At 42.8% G+C, this 27,581-nt stretch overlaps 1 protein-coding gene across 5 annotated transcripts in view; it reads left to right on the forward strand.

The window, feature by feature from the left end:
• The window catches only part of LOC112214418 (copine-8), a 119,939-nt gene that overhangs the window by 73,760 nt on the left and 18,598 nt on the right, over window positions 1–27,581 (forward strand). For 3 of the 5 annotated variants that reach the window (XM_042298162.1, XM_042298164.1, XM_042298166.1), the window contains 8 exons: window positions 7,309–7,372; window positions 9,319–9,422; window positions 11,322–11,426; window positions 13,529–13,570; window positions 13,677–13,679; window positions 15,647–15,722; window positions 23,548–23,601; window positions 23,732–23,793. In XM_042298162.1, the coding sequence (XP_042154096.1) occupies window positions 7,309–7,372; window positions 9,319–9,422; window positions 11,322–11,426; window positions 13,529–13,570; window positions 13,677–13,679; window positions 15,647–15,722; window positions 23,548–23,601; window positions 23,732–23,793 (510 nt within the window). The remainder of the gene's footprint in view (window positions 1–7,308; window positions 7,373–9,318; window positions 9,423–11,321; window positions 11,427–13,528; window positions 13,571–13,676; window positions 13,680–15,646; window positions 15,723–23,547; window positions 23,602–23,731; window positions 23,794–27,581) is intronic. The other 2 variants (XM_042298163.1, XM_042298165.1) reach the window with 1 other exon arrangement.

The following is a 27,581-nucleotide window of genomic DNA, read 5'->3' on the forward strand; positions in this document are numbered from 1 at the left end:
AAAAGATGAGGATCCCATCAGCTTTCGACAGACTAGGCCTACTATATGTATTTCTGAACTTTCCTAATATTAAGCACATTGCTTATATTTACAACAGGAGTGTAGCCTACCTGGCTGGCATGAAAATTTACCACTGGAAAAGTGTCCTCCATTCGCTGTTTAAGTGCATAGATTACATGTATTTTTTCCCGCTGCCCCTGTTTCGATACAGGTGCTTGATATTGGTCCACTTTACATCAAAACAAATTTCACACATACAGTACCAGTCAAAAGTTTGGACACACCTACTCATCCAAGGGTTTTTCTTTAATTTCACTATTTTCTACATTGTAGAAGTATAGTGAAGACATCAAAACTATGAAATAACAAATATGGAATCATGTACTAACCAAATAAGTGTTAAACAAATCAAAATATATTTTTATATTTTAGACTATTTTAGACTCTTCAAAGTTGCCACCCTCTGCCTTGATGACAGCTTTGCATATTGTTGGCATTCTCTCAACCAGTTTCATGAGGTAGTCACCTGGAATGCATTTCAATTAACATGTGTATTTTGTTCAAGTTAATTTGTTGAATTTATTTCCTTCTTAATGCCATGAGACTATCAGTTGTCTTGTGACAAGGTAGGGTGTTATACAGAAGATAGCCCTATTTGGTAAAAGACCAAATCAATATTATGGTAAGAGCAGCTCAAATAAGCAAAGAGAAATGACAGTCCATCATTACTTTAAGACATGAAGGTCAGTAAATCGGGAACATTTCAAGAACTTTGAAAGTTTCTTCAAGTGCAGTCGCAAAAACCATCAAGCACTATGATAAAATTGGCTCTCATGAGGACCACCACAAGAAAGAAGGAACCAGAGTTACCTCTACTGCACAGGGTAAATTCATTACCAGCCTCAGAAATTGCAGCCCAAATAAATGCTTCAAAGAGTTCAAGTAACAGACACATCTCAACATCAACTGTTCAGAGGAGACTGCATGAATCAGGCCTTCATGGTCAAATTGCTGCAAAGAAACACTACTAAAGGACAGCAATAAAAAGAAGAGACTTGCTTTGGCCAAGAAACAACACAAGCAATGGACATTAGTCCGGTGGAAATCTGTCCTTTGGTCTGATGACTCCAAATTTTGGTTCCAACCGTCGTGTCTTTGTGAGACGCAGAGTAGGTGAACGGATGATCTCCGTATGTGTGGTTCCCCCTGTGTAGAATGAAGGAGGAGGTGTGATGGTGTGGGGGTACTTTGCTGGTGACACTGTCTGTGATTTATTTAGAATTCAAGGCACACTTAACCAGCATGGCTACCACAGAATTCTGCAGCGATATGCCATCCCATCTGGTTTGCGCTTTGGGACTATCATTTATTTTTCAACAGGATAATGACCCAAAACACACCTCCCAGGGTGTGTAAGGGCTATTTGACCAAGAAGGAGAGTGATGGAGTGCTGCATCAGATGACCTGGCCTCCACAATCACCCGACTTCAACCCAATTGGTTGTGGATGAATTGGACTGCAGAGTGAAGGAAAAGCAGCCAACAACTGCTGAGCATATGTGGGAACTCCTTCAAGATTGTTGGAAAAGCATTCCTCATGAAGCTGGTTGAGAGAATGCCAAGCATGCGCAAAGATGTCATCAAGACAAAGGGTGGCTACTTTGAAAAATCTTAAATATATAAAACATTTTGAATTTGTTTAACACTTTTTTGATTACTACATGATTACATATGTGTTATTTCATAGTTTTGATATTTTCATTATTATTCTACAATGTAAATTTTTTTGTAAAAATTAAGATAAACCATTGAATGAGCAGGTGTGTCCAAACCTTTGACTGGGACTGTACATTTGTAAATATTACCGTCATCTTTGAAACACACGCGCTGTGTAAATAGATCTAAAACTATTTTGCACCTCTACCTGTCTGCCTCCTGCTAAATCTTTGTCCCCACTTCTGCTAGAAGGCCCCTATTTTTACGCGGCGGAGGTAAGCTACAGATTTCGCGCCAACCTGTTACTTTTAAAAGCACCCAATGATCTCGAACTCTGAGTCTCTGCATTTGATCTTCATTTGTATTGTGGCGTAGCGTGATATAAGCAGAATTCAATATGATTCCCCTCGCCGATTTCAACTGCCCCTTTAGTCACTTTAACCTGGCGCCCGGTCTGATCTTCAGAGAATAAGACCCTAATTGTGTTGAGCTGAATCAAGGAAAGTAGCTAAAGTATGTTAATATGACAGCATCTTTGTAATATTGAATATGGCTACCTGGCTGAGTTAAAAAGTCAGCCTTTCTAAGACCTCACCTGCGTATCTCTACTGGGTGGGAAAAGAGAAGATTACACACTGTACATAGATTCCCCTGTGTTGTCTGATAGTTGTTATTTCCTCAAGGCCTCTTGTCTCTCCAGGGGGGAAGGAGGAATATAATTGCAAGCGCATTGTGCGCTAATAAACCCCGCACCCCCCCTAGTAACGCCACAGGTAGCTAAGATTGAATTATAATTACCTACCTAGCGCTCTCCCTCTACTCTGCTCTCTCTTTCGCCTAACGCTGATTGCAAATCCATGTGTCTTGATTGGAAGTGTTGCTTCTGAATACACGCAGACCAAGAAGAAATGGAGGTTAAAGAGAAAGCAAGATAAAGGAGAAAGAGCGAGAGAAGGGGAGGTGAAAGAGAGCAGAAGAGGGAGGGTAGAGAGATGAGAAAATAAGATAGATGTGTATGAGTGAAAGTGACCGAGGGAGCATTTACTTGTTAAGGCATTTATGATGATTCATTTTCACATTTTCCGTTAATGTTATTGACCTCCAGACTGTCCTGTCATCTATGGTGTAATAAAGTTTTAGTCTTCCTCACAGAAGATTTCTATTACTTGGGTCATTCCATGAAATTAGTGCCTTTTGTGACCTGTGTGAAGCTAGCCACAGTAAGCATTACCCACAATAGTGGAATTCGCGGTTCACCTTCAAAATAGAGGTCTCCATTTAAAACTGATGAAACGGATACAAATAGTGGAATAATGAAATATTTAGACTACAAAACTCTGAACAAGGTTGGAATGTTATATAAATTAAACAAAAGACAGTTACACACAAAAAAGAGAAAACATCTGTTGAAATCGCACTGTTGATGTAATATATTGACAAATATTAGCTCTGTTTCTCTTATTGTGGGACATTAACTATGGAAAATCCCCTCACTATCCAGCCTTTTGAGCATATTGACATTCATATTGCAATGTACAGCTTTAGCTATGGGTCTTGGGCAATGTTCCCTCTAAGTTGCAAGCAGGCGCGCAGCTCCCCCAGGACTGCCATACAGAAGAAATATCAGCACGCGCAGAGAAGCATGAGATTGAACTTTTCCCCATTAGTGAACACTATCAACATTTCCCTTTTATTTTGAAAATTGTGAACGAATCAACTCAATATTAGCCCCTTTCACTGCAACATACCGAAACAAAACTAACTATGCAAGAGATTTTGTTGTAGGCAGAGCTGCAGTAGGCCTATATGCAAATAGACCATTGCCATATATGGGCCGTTCATGTTGATCTGTACTGTTTTTACAGCATGAAAGGTCGTGAGTAGATGCGCTTGTTTTGAGATCGAAGCGAGAGCGACACGTAGCGTATTGTGTACATTTGTTCATATCCTTTGCTAGTTAGTGAGTTATTAGCCCAGTTATAGATCATACTGTAGGCTGAACGATAGAACAGCTATTTCTATGTTCAAATGTTATGGGATGCATTTTCTCCATAGTTTATTTTATGGTAGGCCACTTTGGTAGGCCACTTTGGTATATCCACAGTATTCCACTTGACCACTGTTTAAACTAACTTAAAGCAGGTAGAGCCTCAGTAAACGCGCGCCCGGAAGTTTCGCAGAATTTTCACAACTAAAGTTTGCTCTTAGCAGATGTGAAATTTACTCAGGGATGGAAAAAAAAACATTGGTCTTGGGTCCATGAAATGGTGTGTCAACCTACTCGGTGACACCCACAGAACACAACTGTGAAGAGTTTCCACAAATACTAGAGTTGTTGCTCTTATTGTGGGACTTTACCTGTTGACTCTTTAACTATTGAATATTCAAAGCATGTTATATTAAATAAAGTGTCCTTTAATATAGACCACATGGAGAATTCAATAAATCAGCATTTTGACATGTCTCAGTTGTTCTGTGGGTATCACTGAGTAGGCTGATGACCCAAGATCCATAGGTAAGGCTGTATATTGCAATATGAATGTCAATACGCACAGTAGGTTGACTGACAGTCACTTTAGCTCACCAAAGTCCTGCAATAAGAGTCTACGATACTGACAACTCTTCACAGTTGTGTTCTTTGGGTGTCACTGAGTAGGGTGATACTCTTTTTCATGGACCCAGATCCAAAAGTAAGGATGTACATTGCAATATGAATGTCAGTATGCACAATAGGCTGGATAGGTGATTTCTTACAGTTAAAGTCCCACATTAAGAGCAACGACACTAATATGTGTGTACACTCTTCATAGTTGAGTTGGCTGAAACCCCATTTCATGAAACCTGTCTTCTGTGGACTGCATTCTTGCTTTACCTGCGCTACACCTATGCCCCCCGCCATTCATACCCCCATTATTAAATATAATTGGCCCTATCCCTGCCACCCACAAAGACCTGTTGGTAGTGTAGGCCTCGCCAACCAACCCAGGAGGAGCTCTATGTGTGTGAGTCCTCCGATGGCCCTGGTCTTGTTTACTTGTTTGATTTATTGTCTGACAGACCCACTGAATTGGCTGTGATGGGATGGGATGGAGCTTTGTTTAGCCTACTGTGTGGCCCCTCATCAGTACCCATTCACAGTCACCCGCACAAAGACAGCAGTGTCTTCTGGTGCAGCTCTGCTTGCTTGCATGCGCATGCATGTGTTGGCACCAAGGCAAGAAAGACAGGGAGACCGAAAAGAATAAAGGGTTTCTTTCTGGGTTTTTTCATTCAACCACTCCTATTGTAAGAAGCATAGGCAGTTAAGCTGACGTTCAGTGTTGTTCATGGGGGTTGTAATATGGCAGCAGATCTGAATTGTGCTGATCTGGTTAGGCAGCAATCAGCTTAGGTGTGTCCCAAATGCCACCCTATTCCCTAAATTGTGCACTACTTTTGACCAGACCCATATGGGCCCTGGTGAAAAGTAGTGTACCCTAAAGGGAATAAGCTACCATTTGGGAGGCAGATTTGGTATGAAATGGCTCTATCCTATTTAGAGTGAGTGGCTGTGCCTGAGGGTTACAGTGCACCCCTCTTCTGCTGCGTTCAGCGGCACACACACTTTTAGAGCGAGCTACTTTGAGGCACTACACATATGCATACAGAAGCACACACACACACACACACACACACTGGGAAAGAGAGACAGAGCAAGAGAGTGTGACTGACTGGAATTTGTAAGTGACAATCAAAATCCATAGGTGTCTATTACTGGATGAGAGGACTTGTGGAATACTTGTGAAACCCTGTCTGAATCCTATTTGTGTGTAATCCTGTTATTAACTCATCTACAGCAGGATTTCCTTACGTGGCTTTTCACTCTATGCTTGTGGAATCAACTGCTACAGTTTTAAATCTATTTTATTTTGGCATTCTAAGATTAGAACTAAACCGAACATTCACAATCAAGCTTCTCTGTAACAGTGGCTGGGCCTGCATTCATAAAGCGTATCAGAGTAGTCCTAGGGGTGCTGATCTAGGATCAGTGTGAAAATACTCACAAGTGTGAAGTTCAGTTTTTCATCTCACAATTACTCTTTTTACAGAGAAACAACCAAATGGGATGTTCTGAGTCCATGTCAATTAAAAAAAATGTTATCAAAAGACCATTTTTGGCATCCCAAATAAATCTAACACGTTTAGTTTTTTGTGTTGCGCACTTAGCTAGAGAGGAACGTGTTTTGCTAGCGATGTTTCTGTAGCAGAGTTTGCAATACAAATGCCCACCCGATTGATACAAAGCATGACATAATTCTGCCATGTAGGCCTACTTTTCAGTTAACATTTACATGGTTGAGAAGGTTTTGGGGAAAGCATTTCTATTTCCCACAAGACAGTTATCATTAGCATCGATACTGACTACACAAAGTGATAGCCCTAGTTATTACAGGTGGCATTGATTTTGCAAACACCGTTTGCGAATGCTCGGACATGGACTCACCTCCTAACAGACCATGCGATTAATCAGGGGGGGCCGGATCCTAGATCAGCACTCCTACTCTGAGACTCTTTGTGAATACAGGCCCTGGTCTACTCCAATTGGAGTAATTTTCCCCATCGTAAAAGACAGAGGGTTTAGGGATTAATCAACAGTCGATTTGGTACACGGGCAAAATGGAACATAGTCCTAAAGTGTCTTTTTTTCTTACATAATTACAATGAGGAGAATGGGTCGATTTCATGGTGGAGGGAAGGGAAGGGAACACTGGACAGTACAAATGACCTAGGGGAAATTGTCAGAGAGGGAGGGGAGAGAGAGAAACCTTTTCATTTTCTTTTGCAATTTTACTCCCATCCTTCAGAAGAGGTAGGCTATTGGTTTTTGGGATAAAAATAGAAAGATGTTCTTCCCAATGTAAAGCACTGATACAAAAAAAAACATCCGGATCCATGTCCTTTAGATAGGTCTATCAGCTGTCTCATTCAGTCTTGCTGTCTAAGTAAAGGGGACTTGTATTACTCTTAGGCTGGGGTCCTAGACCCCAATTTCAGGCTGCCTAAATGACTGCCTGAGTACATTTCTGCAAGGTGGGTCTGGCTAGTGCTATGACTGCGCTAGTCATCAGTATTTTGAAGATGACTCTATTTCTCAGAAGTTCAGACAACTAATATCACTGTGGTTTCTTACCATGCCTTATGGGTTCCATTTGAAAGCTTATTTTGTCCTCTGACATGACTTGGACACCACTGCTTGGAGGGATGGTGGATGCGTTGTGAAAGGGGCCTGTGTAAGTTGGGTGTAGTGTGTTGGATGGAATCCTGGATAAACAGTGCCGGGTCAGGAAAGGCGTAGGGGAAGGTACACAAACACACACACACCCTCTTTCTCCCCCTCTCTCTCTCTCTCTCAAAGCTCAACTTGTATTCTCTGGCTTTAGAGGTGTTTTGGGAATACTCCCTCAAGTGCTCACGTTTTCCATGGCATGATGGGTGAGGCTTGTTATGACAGAAACCTGCACAGACATCACCGTTATGCGTTTCCGTTAGACCATACTGACCATATAGTCCATTAGTTTATCAATGAATGGCGTCTCTGTTTTGTCTTCAACAGGGGCATTCCCGGAAAGAAGTGTGGAAACATCATTGTTAAGGCAGAAGAGATGGGAAACTGCAGGGTGAGTAGTGATGGCAGGGGATATGGAGGGAAAGGGAGTTTTGGGCTGCATCCCAAGTATTCACCCCCCCGGTATTTTTCCTATTTTGTTGCCTTACAACCTGGAATTAAAATTGATTTTTTTTTGGGGGGGTTCGTATCATTTGATATACACAACATGCCTACCAATTTGAAGATGTTAAATATATTTACTTGTGAAGCAAACAAGAAATTAGACAAAAAAACAGAACTTGAGTGTGCATAACTATTCACCCCCCCTCCTTAGTCAATACTTTGTAGAGCCACCTTTTGTAGCAATTACAGCTGCAAGTCTCTTGGGGTATGTCTCTATAAGCTTGGCACATTTAGCCACTGGGATTTTTGCCCATTCTTCAAGGCAAAACTGCTCTAGCTCCTTCAATTTGGATCGGTCCGATGGTGTACAGCAATGTTTAAGTCATACCACATATTCTCAGTTGGATTGAGGTCTGGGCTTCGACTAGGCCATTCCAAGACATTTAAATGTTTCCCCTTAAACCATTCGAATGTTGCTTGAGCAGTATGCTTAGGGTCATTGTCCTGCTGGAAGGTGAACCTCCGCCCCAGTCTCACATCTCTGGAAGACTGAAACAGGTTTCTCCTCAAGAATTTCCCTGTATTTAGTGCAATCCATCATTCCTTCAATTCTGACCAGTTTCCCAGTCTCTGCCGATGAAAAACATCCCCACAGTGAAGCATGGTGGTGGATGTTTTTCATCGGCAGGGACTTGGAAACTGGTCAGAATTGGGATGGTATTCTCGTGGTGATGCGAGGTGTTGTGTTTGTGCCAGAAATAGCATTTTCCTTGATGGCCAAAAAGCTCAATTTTAGTCTCATCTGTCCAGAGTACCTTCTTCCATATGTTTGGGGAGTCTCCCACATACCTTTTTGTTTGCTGATTTTTTTTCTTTAAGCAGTGGCTTTTTTTCTGGCTACTCTTCCTTAAAGCCCAGCTCCGTGGAGTGTACGGCTTAAAGTGGTCCTATGGACAGATACTCCAATCTCCACTGTAGAGGTTTGCAGCTCCTTCAGGGTTATCTTTGGTCTCTTTATTGCATCTCTGATTAATGCCCACCTTGCCTGTTCTGGGATTTTTGGTGGGCAGCCCTCTCTTGGCAGGTTTGTTGTGGTGAAATATTCTTTCCATTTTTTAATAATGGATTTAATGGTGCTCTGTGGGATGTTCAAAGTTTCAGATATTTTTTTATAACCCAACCCTGATCTGTAGTTCTCCACAACTTTGTCCCTGACCTATTTGGAGAGTTCCGTGCCGCTTGCTTGGTGGTGCCGCTTGCTTAGTGGTGTTGCAGACTCTGGGGCCTTTCAATACAGGTGTATATATACTGAGATCATGTGTCAGATCATGTGACACTTAGAGTCCACGCAGGTGGACTTTATTTACTAATTATGTGACTTCTGAAGGTAATTGGTTGCACTAGATCTTGAATAGGGGCTTCATAGCAAAGGGGGTGAATACATATGCATTATTTTTGAAACAAGTTACTTTTTACATTTCACTTCACCAATTTAAACTATTTTGTGTGTGTCCATTACATTAAATCCAAATAAAAATCAAGTTAAATTACAGGTTGTAATGCAACAAAATAGGAAAAATGCCAAGGGGGATGAATACTTTTGCAAGGCACTGTACATCATGCCATTATAAGGACAACATCAATCAATAAACACTTTGCCATGGCATATACATTAAATGATATTGTTATGGATTTACTACTGTAGGATATTACTCTCACCTTGATGCTGAGTAGAGTTGCCCTGAGCTGTGTCCTGTAATGTTACTGTTGACGGATCAGCATTAATGTCTGCATTTACTATCCGAAGTCTCTCACCAGTATCTGCTGTGAATACTGAGCTGTGAGCTGTGCTGTCAGTTTCATCAGTCTCAACGTCTCTCTCTGTTATTGTAGGAGTCAGTGATGATGCAGTTCTGTGGGAATAAACTGGACAAGAAAGATTTCTTCGGCAAGTCAGACCCATTCCTCGTCTTCTATCGCAGCAATGAAGACGGCACGTGAGTATACTTTACCTACCCCTTCTTCAGATCTCCCCCATTCAATTCCATCCATCAGTCCCGCAATCTGATGGAAATTAGATTCCATTGAATTCCTTTAGGTAAACCACCTTACATCTCTTTGTGTGTGCGTGCATTACAGCCTACTGGGTCTTCTCTCTCATCAACACAGGTCAGATAAGCAGGTCTACTCAATCAATCAATCAAAAGTATTTATAAAGCCCTTCTTACATCAGCTGATGTCATAAAGTGCTGTACAGAAACCCAGCCTAAAACCCCAAAAGCCATGCAATGCAGGTGTAGAAGCACGGTGGCTAGGAAATAGTCCTTAGAAAGGCCAGAACATAGGAAGAAACCTAGAGAGGAACCAGGCTATGAGGGGTGTGGCCGGTCCTCTTCTGGCTGTGCCTGGTGGAGATTATAACAGAACATGGCCAAGATGTTCAAATGTTCATAGATGACCAGCAGAGTCAAATAATAATAATCACAGTGGTTGTCGAGGGTGCAACAGGTCAGGAGTAAATGTCAGTTGGCTTTTCATAGCCAATCATTCAGAGTATCTCTACCCCTCCTGCTGTCTCTAGAGAGTTGAAAACAGCAGGTCTGGGTGTCCAGCACGTCTGGTGAACAGGTCAGGGTTCCATAGCCACAGGCAGAACAGTTGAAACTGGAGCAGCAGCACGGGCAGGTGGACTGGGGACAGCAAAGGAGTCATCAGGCCAGGTGGTCCTGAGACATGATCCTAGGGCTCAGGTCCTCCGAGAGAGAGAAAAAGAGAGAATTAGAGAGAGCATACTTAAATTCACACAGGACACCGGATAAGACAGGAGAAATACTCCAGATATAACAGACTGACCCTAGCCCACCCGACACGTAAACTACTGCAGCATAAATACTGGAGGCTGAGGCTTTATCTCACACACACACACACACACACCTATGTTACAGCCGGCAGAGCAGAGAGGAGATGACCTAGAGGGAGCAGTGGTTGGAGGGAAAGCTCCCTATTGCCCCCCTGACCTCTCTGTACAGAGGTCAATCTCTCACTCTCTCACTCTCTCTCACTCTCTCTCTCTCTCTCTCCCTCACTCACTCTCACACTCTCTCTCTCACTCTCACACTCTCTCTCTCACAAACTCTCTCTCTCACAAACTCTCACTCTCACACTCTCTCTCACACCCACTCTCACACTCACTCTCTCTCACACTCTCACACTCTCTCACAAACTCTCACACTCTCTCTCTCTCACACTCTCTCACTCTCACACTCTCTCACTCTCACACTCTCACTCTCACACTCTCTCTCTCACACTCACTCTCACACTCACTCTCTCTCACACTCTCACACTCTCTCTCTCACACACACACTCTCTCTCTCTCTCTCTCTCACTATCAGTTAATGGAAGGTGAAGCTCTCTGAACTCATATTCCACACGGCACTATATTCACTTTAAAACCATTTACTTTTGCAGTGAATGATGATTATACTGAGAATTACTCAGTTGATGCTAATTGCTCTTAGAACTGAAACATATATTTTTTGTGCCGGTCATCATGATGACATTTGAAATGTTTTTTATTGCTCAATATTTTGCCATAGTATGGAAAAAAAGGAATCAATGTCTTCGAGATTTGTATCACTAAATGAGTGCAATTTATCTTCTTGGGGGGGAAGAAAGATCTGAGGGAGCTGAGAGTCAAAGAGAGACGTTTAAACTTGAGAAAAATCTTGAGAAGATCACAGGAAGATAGTTTGTCTCGCTAACTCTGACTTTGCACAGACACTCTGAGGAAGAGAGGAAGATGTGGGGATAAAGAGGAACAGTGAAAGGAATATTGTCCAGTGATTGATTGACCCATTGATAAGTGTATGGCTTGTCTTGTCGCTGTGTTTCTCCAGGTTCACAATCTGCCATAAGACAGAGGTGGTGAAGAACACACTAAACCCAGTGTGGCAGGCCTTCAAGATACCTGTCAGAGCACTCTGCAATGGAGACTACGACAGGTCAGTGTGTGTGTGTGTGTCTACGTGTGTGTGTCTGTGTGTGTGTAGTGTGGCCAGCAAGATTAAACTGGCATTAACTGTTTTGCTGAAGTGTGTGAGGGCCATGTTGATAATCTTATTTATAAATTTTTTTACATTTTTTTTTTTTTTACAATTGGCGTGTTTTGTAAAAATTATTTGGTTGACAGGATCTAATCTGCAAGAGGAGAAAATATTTTTTAGATGGACTCCATTTTCCAAGAATCACCATGCATGCATAGAATTCCTTGGTTGCTAAATTGGTTGTGAACCTATTAAATGCATATGGAAGCTATTATAATTAACTCCAAAGGAGAAATGAATGCTTGGTATGCTTATGAATAGCCTTCCTCTCTGCAATCATCTTTCTCCCTCGGTGGAGTAGTCTATTCACATGCCTGACTGACAGACAGGTGTCATGCCCTCACTCAAATGTAATGGCCCTTAAATCCAGGGTGTAAGAAGCACTGCAATAGTTTTTCACCCCCAAGTTTGAACTCCCCCAGTGTGTGTGTGTGTGTAATGTAAAGGACAATGTGTGTGTCACTCCGTAATCCCATCTCAGGGATTGTGTTTGTATTCATCTCCAGTTGTCAGCGGGCTTGTTTGCCAGTGATAAGGCACAAAGCCCCAGATGGATGGTCTGAGCTAGTCAGGCTGCATTGATTGGAACAGAGCTGGGCCCTGGCTCTGTCTGAGTTGTTAGGAGGTTAGTTAGAGAGAGCTCATTGTTATCAGTATGTGGGGAGCCAAGGAAGCACACGAATGAACGCTTACACACACACACACATACATATACATTGATTTACGCACACACACACACACACACACACACACACACACACACACACACACACACACACACACACACACACAGCGAGAGTGAGAGTCTCTGGGGGTCTGGAATGAGAGATAAGGGAGAGGCAGGACGAGAGCCACGAGAGAACGCTAACAATGGAGAGCTGTGTGTCCCCCTGCTGATAGTACCACCGCTGATGGGCCCTTGTTAGAGACACACACTCTCACGCACGCACACATACACACTTTCTCCCGCCACCCCGGGGACTACAGAAGGAGCAGCAAACCCATTGTCTGTCCTGCCAACTCATCGCTCCTGTCGTGTCCTCAGAGCATCTTTAGGTTGCGCTTCAATACAGTAATTGTTTTCCAATGAGGTAGTTAATAAAGTCCACTGCTGTTTGTATGAGGGGTCATCCCCCGTGCTGTCCTCCTCTACAGTAGATGTGCGTCCCAAATGGGTGCCATTTGGGTCGCAGTGCAGGACTCCCTCCCTCAGTACCCAGGGGAGGTGTTCTGGTAGATTACTGTCGGGCTGGATGGCTTTATCTCATAAGCCTTGTATCTAGTCAGCTTAGATGGATGGTGATGGGCTCATCCTTCACTCCATTTAATAGGAGGCTGTGTGTGTGTGTGTGTCTTTGTGTTTGTCTTTGTGTGTGTGTCTTTGTGTGTGTGTGTGTGTGTGTGTGTGTGTCTTTGTGTGTGTCTTTGTGTGTGTGTTTGTGTGTGTGTCTTTGTGTGTGTGTGTCTTTGTGTGTGTGTGTCTTTGTGCTCTGACAATGCCGGAGTGTGCCTCATACTCCCTTCGGGAAACTCATTAATAACCTGTGACCTCTCACCCGGTGGTAATCTATAACTAATGATTACCTTTTCATCTAAGCATCTGTTCGTTCTTTTCTTTTTTTCTCATCTGAAAAGAGAGGTGAAATTGAGACAGGTGAAATTGGTGCTGGGTGGAAATACGCATAGCCACAGTGAACTACTCATCTCTTGGCTCTGGTGAAGGAAAATGGCCACTTGTCAGGGGAAAACGATTCTTCAGTTTGAGAGGATTGGATGAGTAGAAGAGCACTGCTTTTCTCTCTCTAACGTTCGGTATTTTGGAAACTAATATAGACATGATATAGATTACTATAAACGATCCTCCTTCAGAATAGTATGCATTTGAACTTAAAACTTGTTTGGTGGGAATGTACAATGCCATGATCATAGATTCTGCTGAGAATTGTCCTGTTAAACTAAATAAATCTGTTTCTAATATATATATTTTTTCACCCTACTAGAACGATCAAGATAGAATGCTACGACTGGGAAAGAGATGGAAGGTAATTTAATTTGAGTCTTAATTGAAAAGCACCTTCATTGGCATGATGTAATCCACTGTGTTATCTAAATTAGGATACTTGAACTAATCCTAATCTATATTTCTAGAAGGTAAGGAAGCTGGAGGGGATGCTGCTTCATTCAACACACATTGACATGTTGTTGAAGTGGGGGAATTGGCCCATTTAAATATAGAGGCGGGGCACCAGCTTGATTTGAGTGTCATCATTTCATATTATGGGTTTAGGGGACAAGGTTATTGCACTGGGGTGTTGCGTTACGGTATGCTCTCACTCCCTCTGTCTCGTTGCCTCTTTATACCCGTCAGCATTATGTCAGGTGTTACCAGACACCTTTGCTTGCAGGTAGAGGGGTTACACTTTGTTTCCGAATTCAGTTTATTTTAAGGAAGTGCATTGAACATACAGTGCCATGAAAAAGTATTTGACCCTTTTTTTTTATTTTATCTACTTTTGCATATATTTGACACGGAATGTTACAGGATCTTCAACCAAAATCGAATATTAGACGACGGGAACCTGAGCGAACAAATAACACAACAATTACATACTTATTTAATTTATTTAATAGACACAGTTGTATAGCAGCCAATGTCCCTTGTGTGAAAAAGTCATTGCCCCCTTGCACCTGTTAGATTCTACGTTTGAGTAAATCAATCACGGACACCGAAGAAGCTTAACCACGTCTCCTCCTTATCTCTAAACATTACATCATTATTGCTGAGCAGGGAGCTAAGTGATATGATCCTTCAATGGGGTCCCCTCCGTATCAGGACTGCCACATGCGATCGTGTTCCCTGCACTCCGCCCCTCCCAAGCTTCATTATGGCACCCCTCATGTCCCTTTTGTAACTAATGTTCCTATTCTTCTGAGTATAACAATGTTCAACGTTTACTCCAGAATCCAACACACTTAATAACTGGTTGTGTCACCTTTCAGCTGCTTGTTGATCAGTCGTCGTGGAGGATTTTGTCATCCAGAAAAGTTACTTTTGAATCATTTGTCCGTAGAACATTCTTCCAAGAGTCTTGCTGATCCTCCAGGTGCTTTTTGGCAAACTTGAGTCAACTTTTTGGATGACACGGATACCATTATGCCTGGCGAAAACCAAACGCTGCATTTCACTGTAAGAACCTCTTACCAATGGTCTAGCATGGTGGTGGTAGTGTGATGGTTTGGGGATTCTTTGCTGCCTCGGGACCTGGACGACTTGCCTTAATAGAAGGAACCATGTATTCTGCTCTGTATCAGAGAGTTCTACAGGAGAATGTCGGTCCATCTGTCTGTGAGCTGAAGCGCAGCTCGGTCATACAGCAAGACAATGATTCAAAACACACAATCAAGTCTACATGAAAATGGCTAAAAAACAACCTATTTTGAAGTTTTGGAACGGCCTAGTCAAAGTCCAGGCCTAATCCCAATTGAGATGTTGTGACAGGACTTGAAACGAGCAGTTCACGCTTGAAAACCCACATATGTCGCAGAGTTAAATTTGTTCTGCATGCAAGAGTGAGCCAAAATTCCTCCACAGCAATGTGAGAAACTGATCACCAACTACAGGAAGCATTTGGTTGCAATCACTGCATCTAAAGGTGGCACAATCAGTTATTGAGTGTAAAGGGGCAATTACTCTTTCACACAGGGGAATTGAGTGTTGCGTAGCTTTGTTTATTGTAAACTCAGGTTCCCTTTATCTAATATAAGGTTTTTGTTGAAGATCTGATAACATTCAGTATCCAAAATAGAGAGAATCAGAAAGGGGGCAACTACTTTTTCCCACCCTCAAGTGGCTGCATGAAAAACACAAGTGAAATCTCTACTTAATCACTCTCAAATAATGATTAAATGTCTATCTATCTCACTCTTTCTTGCTGTAACATTTCATTAATAATAACTTATCTCAACTGATCTCATTCCGTCCACTAGACTATTATAATACTTTGCAATACACTTAGGCATGTCGATCAGGCTTCTGCCACTAACAGTGGTGCTTTGTGGGTTGTGTATTTGAAATACTATGATTTTACTAATGATTGTTTTGTGCGTTGTGTCCTTAGCCATGACTTCATAGGAGAGTTCACTACCAGCTATAGAGAGCTATCCAGAGGCCAGTCCCAGTTCAATGTGTATGAGGTAAGTGTGTGTGTGTTTACATGTGTGCATGCGTCATGTTTACGTAGGTATGTGTACTTGGTGGAATGCAATATTATGTATCTGTATACTTTTAATGTCACTCACCCACACAGAAGCACATTTAGTAAATCTCCTCTGGAGCGATTCTTCATGGCATTTCTCCTGAATTTTCGTTCACGGAGTTTGACGTAAAGTGAGGGAGTTTTGATGGATGGCCAGCCTCCACACTCCGTCTCTTAAGATAGAACTGAACAGTTGTTCATTAAAAACAATATTCTGAGTGGGAAGCACACAGGGGGACCCTTATTTTAAGCAGCTGGTGTTTGTCTAGTGAGAGAAAGAAGACACACAGCCACACCGTGATTGTGTGCTGTCATCCAAGATTCTGGCACTGGGACATGACAATCTATCATCATTTCCCAAGTCACAGCTCTTGGCTTCCACCCATATTCTCTGGTTCGTTTTTTTCCTCACAGTAAATTGTACTATTTAGGAGAGGAGGTTCTACATCACTACTGTGTGTGTGTGTGTGTGTGTGTGTGTGTGTGTGTGTGTGTGTGTGTGTGTGTGTGTGTGTGTGTGTGTGTGTGTGTGTGTGTGTGTGTGTGTGTGTGTGTGTGTGTGTGTGTGTGTGTGTGTGTGTGTGTGTGTGCCTTCCCTTAACCATCCGTTCATTTGTTAACAGTAAGCACCCAATGCCCAGCATCAAATGAAATGTATTTGTCACATACAAATTATTAGCAGATGTTAATGCGAGTGTAGCGAAATGCTTGTGCTTCTAGTTCCGACCATGCAGTAATATCTAACAAGTAATCTAACCGAACAATTTCACAACAACTACCTTATAAACACAAGTGTACGAATATGTACATAAAAATATATGAATGAGTGATACCCGAATGGCATTGGCGGTATAGAGTACAGTATATAGATATGAGATGAGTAATGTAGGGTATGAAAACATTATATAAAGTGGCATTGTTAAAAGTGGCTAGTGATACGTTTAATTACATCAAGATGGCAAGATGCAGTAGATGGTATAGTGTACAGTATATACAGTGCCTTGCGAAAGTATTCGGCCCCCTTTGAACTTTGCGACCTTTTGCCACATTTCAGGCTTCAAACATAAAGATATAAAACTGTTTTTTTTTGTGAAGAATCAACAACAAGTGGGACACAATCATGAAGTGGAACGACATTTATTGGATATTTCAAACGTTTTTAACAAATCAAAAACTGAAAAATTGGGCGTGCAAAATTTAAGTTAATACTTTGTAGCGCCACCTTTTGCTGCGATTACAGCTGTAAGTCGCTTGGGGTATGTCTCTATCAGTTTTGCACATCGAGAGACTGACATTATTTCCCATTCCTCCTTGCAAAACAGCTCGAGCTCAGTGAGGTTGGATGGAGAGCATTTGTGAACAGCAGTTTTCAGTTCTTTCCACAGATTCTCGATTGGATTCAGGTCTGGACTTTGACTTGGCCATTCTAACACCTGGATATGTTTATTTTTGAACCATTCCATTGTAGATTTTGCTTTATGTTTTGGATCATTGTCTTGTTGGAAGACAAATCTCCGTCCCAGTCTCAGGTCTTTTGCAGACTCCATCAGGTTTTCTTCCAGAATGGTCCTGTATTTGGCTCCATCCATCTTCCCATCAATTTTAACCATCTTCCCTGTCCCTGCTGAAGAAAAGCAGGCCCAAACCATGATGCTGCCACCACCATGTTTGACAGTGGGGATGGTGTATTCAGGGTGATGAGCTGTGTTGCTTTTACGCCAAACATAACGTGTTGCATTGTTGCCAAAAAGTTCAATTTTGGTTTCATCTGACCAGAGTACCTTCTTCCACATGTTTGGTGTGTCTCCCAGGTGTCTTGTGGCAAACGTTAAACAACACTTTTTATGGATATCTTTAAGAAATGGCTTTCTTCTTGCCACTCTTCCATAAAGGCCAGATTTGTGCAATATACGACTGATTGTTGTCCTATGGACAGAGTCTCCCACCTCAGCTGTAGATCTCTGCAGTTCATCCAGAGTGATCATGGGCCTCTTGGCTGCATCTCTGATCAGTCTTCTCCTTGTATGAGCTGAAAGTTTAGAGGGACGGCCAGGTCTTGGTAGATTTGCAGTGGTCTGATACTCCTTCCATTTCAATAGTATCACTTGCACAGTGCTCCTTGGGATGTTTAAAGCTTGGGAAATCTTTTTGTATCCAAATCCGGCTTTAAACTTCTTCACAACAGTATCTCGGACCTGCCTGGTGTGTTCCTTGTTCTTCATGATGCTCTCTGGAAGATGGAGAAAAGATGGTCAATCCTACCACAAAGCTGACCATCATGGAAGACAAAGTCTACCGAGTTGTACAACTACCTCACAGAACACTCTACCAAATGTACATACCTGAAACTCTACGCCTTCAACTGCTTCAACATTTCCATGAAGACCCATTAGCTGGTCATTTGGGCAGGTTCAAAACCTACAAGCGGTTGCAAGCGTTACTGTACTGGCCACATCTGAGCATGGATGTGAAGTCACACATCCGAAATTGTCAGGTTTGTCAAATGTACAAACCAGAAGGTAGAAAGCCTGCTGGCAAGTTGCAGCAAACGGTGGTTACCCGACCTTGGGAAATGTTAGGAGTGGATTTGATGGGTCCATTTCCTAGAAGCTCCAATCAGAATGTGTACATGCTTGTTTTTGTTGATTATTATTCAAAGTGGGTGGAGCTATTTTCCCTGCGTCAGGCCACAGCAAGGACCGTCTCTAACATCCTTACGAAAGAGATCCTGACTCGCTGGGGAGTGCCTGATTACATCCTGTCTGATCGAGGTTCCCAATTTGTCTCTGATCTCTTTGAGGAGACCTGCCAAAGATGGAACCTGAGACAGAAGTTGACCACGGCCTATCACCCACAGACCAATCTCACTGAGAGAGTAAATCGAACCTTGAAGACGATGATTGCTTCCTATGTAGGGACCCAGCACAAACACTGGGACAAGCACCTTCACGAGTTTCGATTTGCCCTGAATTCTGCTGTGCAAGAGTCCACTGGAGTCACACCTGCAAAGCTGAACCTAAGTCGTCCTCTCCGAGGACCCTTGGATATGGTGCTACAGCCCCAGCAGCTTACTCCAGACGCTGCTTGCTATGACCAGGTAGTCCATCTCCACGACTTGAGAGCTCTTGTCTCAAAGAACACGATCCAGGCTCGACTCAAGCAGAAGAGAAATTATGATAAGAACAGACGAGACATGCAGTTCCAGCTTCGTGATCAGGTGTGGCTTCGCTCTCATCCTTACTCGAAAGCTGAACAATTCTTCTCTGCCAAGCTCGCTCCTAAATGGCAAGGACCATATAGGATTGTGGAGCAGATGGGCCCTTTGAACTACCGAGTGGTGAAAGAGGACACAGGTGAAGATATGCGCGTTGTCCATGTCTCACGCCTTAAGGCCTGTTACCCCTCGGCTGAGGAATTGGAGGCGATTGAGCGCCGCAAGGTCCTGGATATCTTTGAAGAGGAAAGTGAGGAGACTTTTCTTGGATTCCCAGACCCAGAAGTCTCACACCTTAAGGCCTGTGACCCCTCAGCTGAGGAGCGTGAGCTCCAAAAAGTCATGAATATTTTTGTAGAGGAAAGCGATGAGGAGACCTTTCTCGGTTTCCCCGACCAAGATGTGCCTTCCAGGGCAATGGTCGGCTTTTTCCAGGGGAGGGGGTGTGTGACGGCCCTGAATTATTCTGAACCGTCTCAGTGCAGCTCCTTCCAATAGGGCGCTTTCCCTTTAATTCCCAATTAAATAGCCAGCATCAGCTGCGCAAAAGTGGGGTTGTGATGGAGACGTGAATGAGGACGTGTTCAACCCTCAGTTCCGTAGCTTCTCTATTCCGTTTGTTTTGTTGCCGTTAAACGTGTGTTTTGTAGCCTAAGAGAGTTTACCCAGGATCGGATCCACTCTTTGCGTCCGTGGACTACACCTCTCCGTTCTTCGTGGCCTTTCTCCGCTGGAGATCTATTGGCGGATTGGATTGTCTGACTGACCGACTGACTACCACCTTTTTGTATACGGTATTTCATTTGTTTTGATGTGATGTATACTGTGATTTATGTAGTTAGTTGTAGTTGAGGACTTAGTAAGAGTTGATACGCTTTAAAGTTCTGTGGTAAAATAATTGTTATATTGATTGTATGTTTAATACTGGGTTTACGCTACACGGAATGAACGGACAAACATTGCGTGACAAAAGTCACTTGAGTTCACTGAACTCCTTTACCGGGCTGGACTCTTTTTAGGCCCGAGGTACAGGACATTTCTGGAGGAACCAGAACTCATTGTGATATTATTATATATATGTGTGTGTGTGTGTGTGTGTGTGTGTGTGTGTGTGTGTGTGTGTGTGTAATCATTGTTGTTGCTAATACAACCCACGCAAAATAATATAGTTGTTTTTGAAGTTCTTTCCAATGTTTTAAGGGTTTATGAAAAGTTTATTTCCATCCTGACTTTTACACAAGTCCTTTGTATTGGTGTAGACTTGACAGACCAGATGGGACTCATTCCCACCCAAACTAAAAGGAGAAACCAATGTTTTCTCTGGTAGGCACAACCTACCTGGCACCCCTATAAATAATAACCTCAAGTCAAAACCGTTACAGCTTTTAACGGACCTCTGAGACTATCACAGTGCAGGTCCATTTATACGGAGACTTGATTACACACAGGTGGATTGTATTTATCATCATTAGTCATTTAGGTCAACATTGGATCATTCAGAGATCCTCACTGAACTTCTGGAGAGAGTTTGCTGCACTGAAAGTAAAGGGGCTGAATAATTTTGCACGCCCAATTTTTCAGTTTTTGATTTGTTAAAAAAGTTTGAAATATCCAATAAATGTCGTTCCACTTCATGATTGTGTCCCACTTGTTGTTGATTCTTCACAATAAAATACAGTTTTATATCTTTATGTTTGAAGCCTGAAATGTGGCAAAAGGTCGCAAAGTTAAAGGGGGCCGAATACTTTCGCAAGGCACTGTACATATGAGATGAGTAATGTCGGGTATGTAATCATTATATAAAGTGGCTAGTGATAAATTGATTACATCAATTTTTCCATTATTAAAGTGGCTAGAGTTGAGTCCCCGCCCTGTGCAACTGGGTACTCGACTTCCCGACGGGCCGCCCCCAGGTGGTGAGGGTAGGTAACATCTCCACCCCGCTGATCACTGGGGCCCCACAAGGGTGCGTTCTGAGCCCTCTCCTGTACTCCCTGTTAACCCACGACTCCGTGGCCATGCACGCCTCCAACTCAATCATCAAGTTTGCGGACGAGACTACAGTGGTAGGCTTGATTACCAACAACGAAGAGACGGCCTACAGGGAGGAGGTGAGGGCCCTCGGAGTGTGGTGTCAGGAAAATAACCTCACACTCAACGTCAACAAAACAAAGGAGATGATTGTGGACTTCAGGAAACAGCAGAGGGAGCACCCCCCCTATCCACATCGATGGGACAGTAGTGGAGAAGGTAGTATGTTTTAAGTTCCTCGGCGTACACATCACGGACAAACTGAATTGGTCCACCCACACAGACAGCGTGGTGAAGAAGGCGCAGCAGCGCCTCTTCAACCTCAGGAGGCTGAAGAAATTCGGCTTGTCACCAAAAGCACACACAAACTTTTACAGATGCACAATCGAGAGCATCCTGTCGGGCTGTATCACCGCCTGGTACGGCAACTGCTCCGCCCTCAACCGTAAGGCCTCTGGAGAGGGTAGTGAGGTCTGCACAACGCATCACCGGGGGCAAACTACCTGCCCTTCAGGACACCTACACCACCCGATGTCACAGGAAGGCCATAAAGATCATCAAGGACAACAACTACCCAAGCCACTACCTGTTCACCCCGCTATCATCCAGAAGACGAGGTCAGTACAGGTGCATCAAAGCTGGGACCGAGAGACTGAAAAACAGCTTCTATCTCAAGGCCATCAGACTGTTAAATGTTTTACTTATGTTGGCTACAGTGAAGGAGAGCCTGCAGGTTTTGGTATCGGCCGTGTCAGTGACACTGTATTGTCCTCAAAGCGAGAAAAAAGGTTGTTTAGTCTGTCTGGGAGCAAGACATCGTGGTCCACGACGGGGCTGGTTTTTCTTTTGTAGTCCGTGATTGACTGTAGACCCTGCCACATACCTCTTGTGTCTGAGCCGTTGAATTGCGACTCCACTTTGTCTCTATACTGACGCCTAGCTTGTTTGATTGAATAGCTACACTGTTTGTATTCGGTCATGTTTCCGGTCACCTTGCCCTGATTAAAAGCAGTGGTTCGCGCTTTCAGTTTTGCGTGAATACTGCCGTCAATCCACGGTTTCTGGTTGGGGAATGTTTTAATAGACGCTGTGTGTACAACATCACCGATGCACTTGCTAATAAACTCACTTACCGAATCAGCGTATTCGTCAATGTTGTTCGCCGCAATGCGGAACATATCCCCGTCCACGTGATCAAAGCAATCTTGGAGCATGGAATCCGATTGGTCGGACCAGCGTTGAACAGACCTGAGCGCGGGAGCTTCATTCTTTTAGTTTCTGTCTATAGGCTGGGAGCAACAAAATGGAGTCGTGGTCAGCTTTTCCAAAGGGAGTGGGGGGGAGGGCCTTAAATGCGTCGCGGAAGTTAGAATAACAATGGTCTAGGGTTTTGCCAGGCCTGGTAGCACAATCGATATGCTGATAGAATTTGGGGTGCCTTGTTTTCAGATTAGCCTGTTTAAAATCCCCAGCTACAATAAATGCAGCCTCAGGATATGTGGTTTCCAGTTTACATAGTCAAATGAAGTTCTTTCAGGGCCGTCGATGTGTCTGCTTGGGGGCGAATATAGACGACTGTGATTATGATCGAAGAGAATTCTCTTGGTAGATAATGCGGTCGGCATTTGATTGTGAGGTATTCTAAGTCAGGTGAACAAAAGGACTCGAGTTCCTGTATGTTGTTATGATCACACCACGTCTCGTTAATCATAAGGCATACACCCCCGCCCTTTTTCTTGCCAGAGAGATGCTTGTTTCTGTCTGGGCGATCCGTGAAGAAAACAGGTGGCTGTACCGACTCCGATAGCGTGTCTCGAGTGAGCCATGTTTCCGTGAAACAAAGAACGTTACAGTCTCTGATGTCTCTCTGGAATGCTACCCTTGCATGGGGCCCGATCTCTGTTGTACACATTGCCCCTTCACACAAACAAACACAAACACTGCTTATGGTTGTCCACCGTGCCCGATGATCACCATCTTCTCCTTTACTTGTGAAATACGCCGCTTGTGAGCAGCTCCCGTCTCCCTGGTCTTCTCTGTCTATCTGTTGACATGATGTGACATCTACTCTTGCCAGAGCAGTTACTGAACACAACACAAGGGAAACCAACTGTTACTGTGTCTGTGTTATGTGTGCGTGCGTGCTAGTGTGTGAATGTATTTTTTATTTAAAAATAAATGTGTGTATGTATATATATATATATATATATACACATTTTATTTTACAAGCCAGATGCAATAAAACAGCTAGCCTCACCTTCAAAGGCAAATGTGCCCTTCCTTACTGATTAGCTCCAATCTCCACCAAGGATGCAGAGGGTTAGAAATCCAGTGTAAATTGGGCTGCTTCCCAAATAACACCCTCTTCCCTTATAGTGCACACTATGGGCCCAGGTCAAAAGTAGTGTGCTACTTAGGCCACGGTTTAATTGAACACCTTAAAGCTCAGATTAAAATACTGTGAGAGAGAGAGAGAATCAGACTCCATGTTTGAATGAGGCTGCTGTTCTCTCCACAGGTTATAAATCAGAAGAAGAAAGGAAAAAAGAAAAAATACCTCAACTCTGGAACGGTAAGCCACAACGGCCACTGTCCATCCGTTCTTTTTTATCTTGTTTATGTTGATTTGAGCTTGGTTTAGTCATTGTCTTTATTGTAAAGCCTGTTCCATCCTGCCATCCTTGTATCCATATTGTCTCCAGGTAACTCTGCTCTCATTCCTGGTGGATATAGAAGTCACCTTCCTCGACTACATCAAGGGAGGGTGAGTGACACTGCATTCTCTCTCTACAGTGTGAATGCAGAGACGGAGTGAAAGAACCTCTCACTCCTGCATTCCCTCGTTTATTCATATAGAAAAGAAAAAGAAAGACAGAGAAGTCGAGAGAAAAGGGAGAGATTGACAGGTATGCAGATGTGAAGTCCGGTGGAGGGGGACGTGAGGAGAGTGAACTGTATGTGTGTTCATTCCGGCCCTCTAGTCCATGGCTGAATGGGTGATGGTGGCTGAGTGTGTGCAGTGGTGCGTAGCAGAACGCTCGCCCACACACACTTTCTGACTTTCATAAGACTCGCAGGGAAGGCTAGTCAGGCTTGCACTCCAGAGCATGGAGCGAACGGTTAAACAAGGAAGAGAGGGAAAGGGTTAGAGAGACCGAGATGGAGAGAGTCAGAAAATCAGAGAGACAGAAAGAGAGGGAGAGAACGTGAGCGAGGTCTGTGACGAAATGAGAGACACAGAATAGCCATTTTGAAAGCAGCACTCCAGTCCTCTTATGGCCTGTTCTTGACAACACTTCTCATCTAAAGGTCATGGATCATGTGTAGTATTGTACCACAAGGATAGGTAGGGTAGCAGACTAACATGTGGTGCATTGACCCTTATACTGTCAGAGCTCTCTCAGTATTTCGATGAGCATTTACATTGTCAATGGCAGTCAGAGGAGGAGCGGGGAGCTTTTTTCAATCAAGCACAACATCTCATTGATATGGAGCCTTTTCCTCTCGGCATGTAGTCAGTCCTATACAGTCTGACATGTAGGAAGTTGGTCCTGTTTTGAGCTGTCGCCTGAGGGTGAGCTGAGGGGTAATCATCACTGACACTGACCCTCCTGTGTAGTTCAGGAAGTGTAGTCATGTGCTTTATGTGAATCTACCCTCAGGTTACTGTTGTGAATGTGTTCTCAGTCAACATCAATTTTAAAATACATGTTAATGAATATATAAATAACTAGGGCCGGGACAATACCAGTGTCGCGATACTTGTTAGTGTGGTGGCAAGGAAGCAAAATATGAAGCAAATTTGACTTCTTTAGGAAAAACGGCCCTAATGTTGGAAACAAACATCATTATGTTGTCATCCCGAGTCACATTTATTTATTTTCCAACCTATAGCACACAATATTTGGCACCTCGTGAGGTTTTTAAAGGACCAAAGAGTTTGGTCTGCTTCGTGTAAAAAAATGTTGCCATGGAAAAAGTTTTGCAATACTGGTAAATTGTCCCGGGCCTATAAATAACAGTGAACGTCTTCACAGCCCCAGTCAATGAGACAGCTGATGTATCTACATGTTTATAGAGGTGGATGTCTCTCCTCCCATCATATATGGGTAATACAGGACAAGCCAGAGGCTGAGGTCACTGACCGTTCCATGTGAGATTTACATTTACTTCCTCTACCAATCAATAAGGTATTGGCAGTATACCAAAGAATATGTGGATAATAGATGGATATACTGAACAAAAATATAAATGCAACATGAAACAATTTCAAAGATTTTTCTGAGTTACAGTTCATATAAGGAAACCAACCAATTGAAGTAAATTCATTAAGCCCTAATCTATGGATTTCACATGACTGCGCCTGGGAGGGTATAGATCCACCCACTTGACAGCCAGGCCCACACACACACACACACACACACACACCCACTGGGGTGTGAAGCCGGTTGGACGTACTGCCAAATTCTCTAAAACAACGTTGGAGGTGGCTTATGGTAGAGATTTCAGCTCATGAAACATGAGCACTTTACATGTTGTGTTTATATTTTTGTTCAGTGTAAGTGACTGATTTGGTCTTATGTAGCAAAATTTTGAATTGTGTTTTTTACATTCAATAAAAGTAGAGACTCAGAGCTAGAAAATGATATACCATGCACTACAATGGAGTGATTTGAAAGTTGATAAACGCCAATTTTGAGGAAATTACCCTTTGTCTACACCCATTTAGCATAATTCACATCTTCTTAAGCCTTAGCCCCACCCATCTCTTTAAGGATTCACATGTGAGACCATGTGCTAAACAGAGATGGTAAGTTAGTGTAGTAAACAACCAAAGTGGTGAAAGTAGTAGCCTGCAATAAGGAAAAACTCCAGGTAAAAATACACTTTATCTAGTCCTTGGCCTTTATCCTTATCTGACTTTGGTACAGGTCGTGTTGTTCTTCACATTACCATCTGTGGTAAACACACACTATATAAAATAAGTTTGTCACATGCACATGATACAGAAGGTGTAAACGGTACATCTACACTGCATTTGGAAAGTATTCAGACCCCTTGACCTTTTCCACATTTCGTTACTTTACAGCCTTATTCTAAAATATATATATTTTTTACTATTTCCCTCATCAATCTACATGCAATACCCCATAATGACAAAGCAAAAATGCATTATTAGAAATGTTTGCAAATGTATAAAAAAATATATTTTTTAATCACATTTACATAAGTATTCAGACCCTTTACTCAGTACTTTGTTGAAGCACCTTTGGCAGCGATTACAGCCTTGAGTCTTCCTGGGTATGATGCTACAAGCTTGGCACACCTGTATTTGGGGAGTTTCGCCCATTTTCTTTGCAGATCCTCTCAAGCGCTGTCAGGTTCAGTGGCGATTTTAGCATGTAAATCTTGGTGGGACAAACTCCCCAATTTATTTTTAGATGCATGCCAGCAAAGCCACTACACAACACTAAACAATACATTACTTGCACTTTAATGATGACACGCGGTGCCCACAAACTGTTAGGGCCTACATAAAGCTGTCCCAACAGCAGAGCTTTCTTTTCAGCACAATGGGGTGAATCCTTACCACCACTACACCTCGCTATCAGCGGAGCCTTGTCTGGCAGTTCTTTCTGCCTCGTTTACTGCTTTTTTAAAAACATAGCTGATATGGCTGACTTGCTTAAACAAATGTGGTTTCTACTGAGATGTAGACACTATGGCATAAGGGAATGATGTGCGGATAAGAGCCATTCTGTAATTTCGATATTAATGAGTGAGCTAAGGCGGACATAGTCAATATTACTGTGTTCAGCACTTTTGAAATGTACAGCGACAGAATGCAGAACATGGGCTGCTCTTACAGTATTTTCCCTGTACACCAAGTCAGAACCGTAGGATAAATAAAAGGGGCATATAAGCAGACAATGAAACCTCTTACAATATTATATGATGTTTCTCAAAAACAGGTTATAGGCTACACATGCACCACCATGTCAGAACAGTAACGTAGGTGAAATTAAGAGGTGAAAATAGACCAAATTATTTGGATGAGGCACATGGGCTACTAACAGCTTACCACACAAAATACAGTTGAAGTCAGAAGTTTACATACACTTAGGTTGGAGTCATTAACTTGTTTTTCAACCACTCCACAAATGTATTCTTGACCAACTGTACTTTTTGCATGTTGGTTAGGACATCTACTTAGTGCATGACAAGTCATTTTTCCAACAATTGTTTACAGACAGATTATTTCACTTATAATTCACTGTATCACAATTCCAGTGGTTCAGAAGTTTACATATACTAAGTTGACTGTGCCTTTAAACAGCTTGGAAAATTCCAGAAAATGATGTCATGGTTTTAGAAGCTTCTGATAGGCTAATTGACATCACTTGAGTCAATTGGAGGTGTACCTGTGGATGTATTTCAAGGCCTACCTTCAAACTCAGTGCCTCTTTGCTTGACATCATTGGAAAATCAGGGGGAAAAAGGGTAGACCTCCACAAGTCTGGTTCATCCTTGGGAGCAATTTCCAAAGAATGA

The sequence above is a fragment of the Oncorhynchus tshawytscha genome, linkage group LG15 (genome assembly GCF_018296145.1).
Source record: "Oncorhynchus tshawytscha isolate Ot180627B linkage group LG15, Otsh_v2.0, whole genome shotgun sequence".
Taxonomy (NCBI): Eukaryota; Metazoa; Chordata; class Actinopteri; order Salmoniformes; family Salmonidae; genus Oncorhynchus; species Oncorhynchus tshawytscha.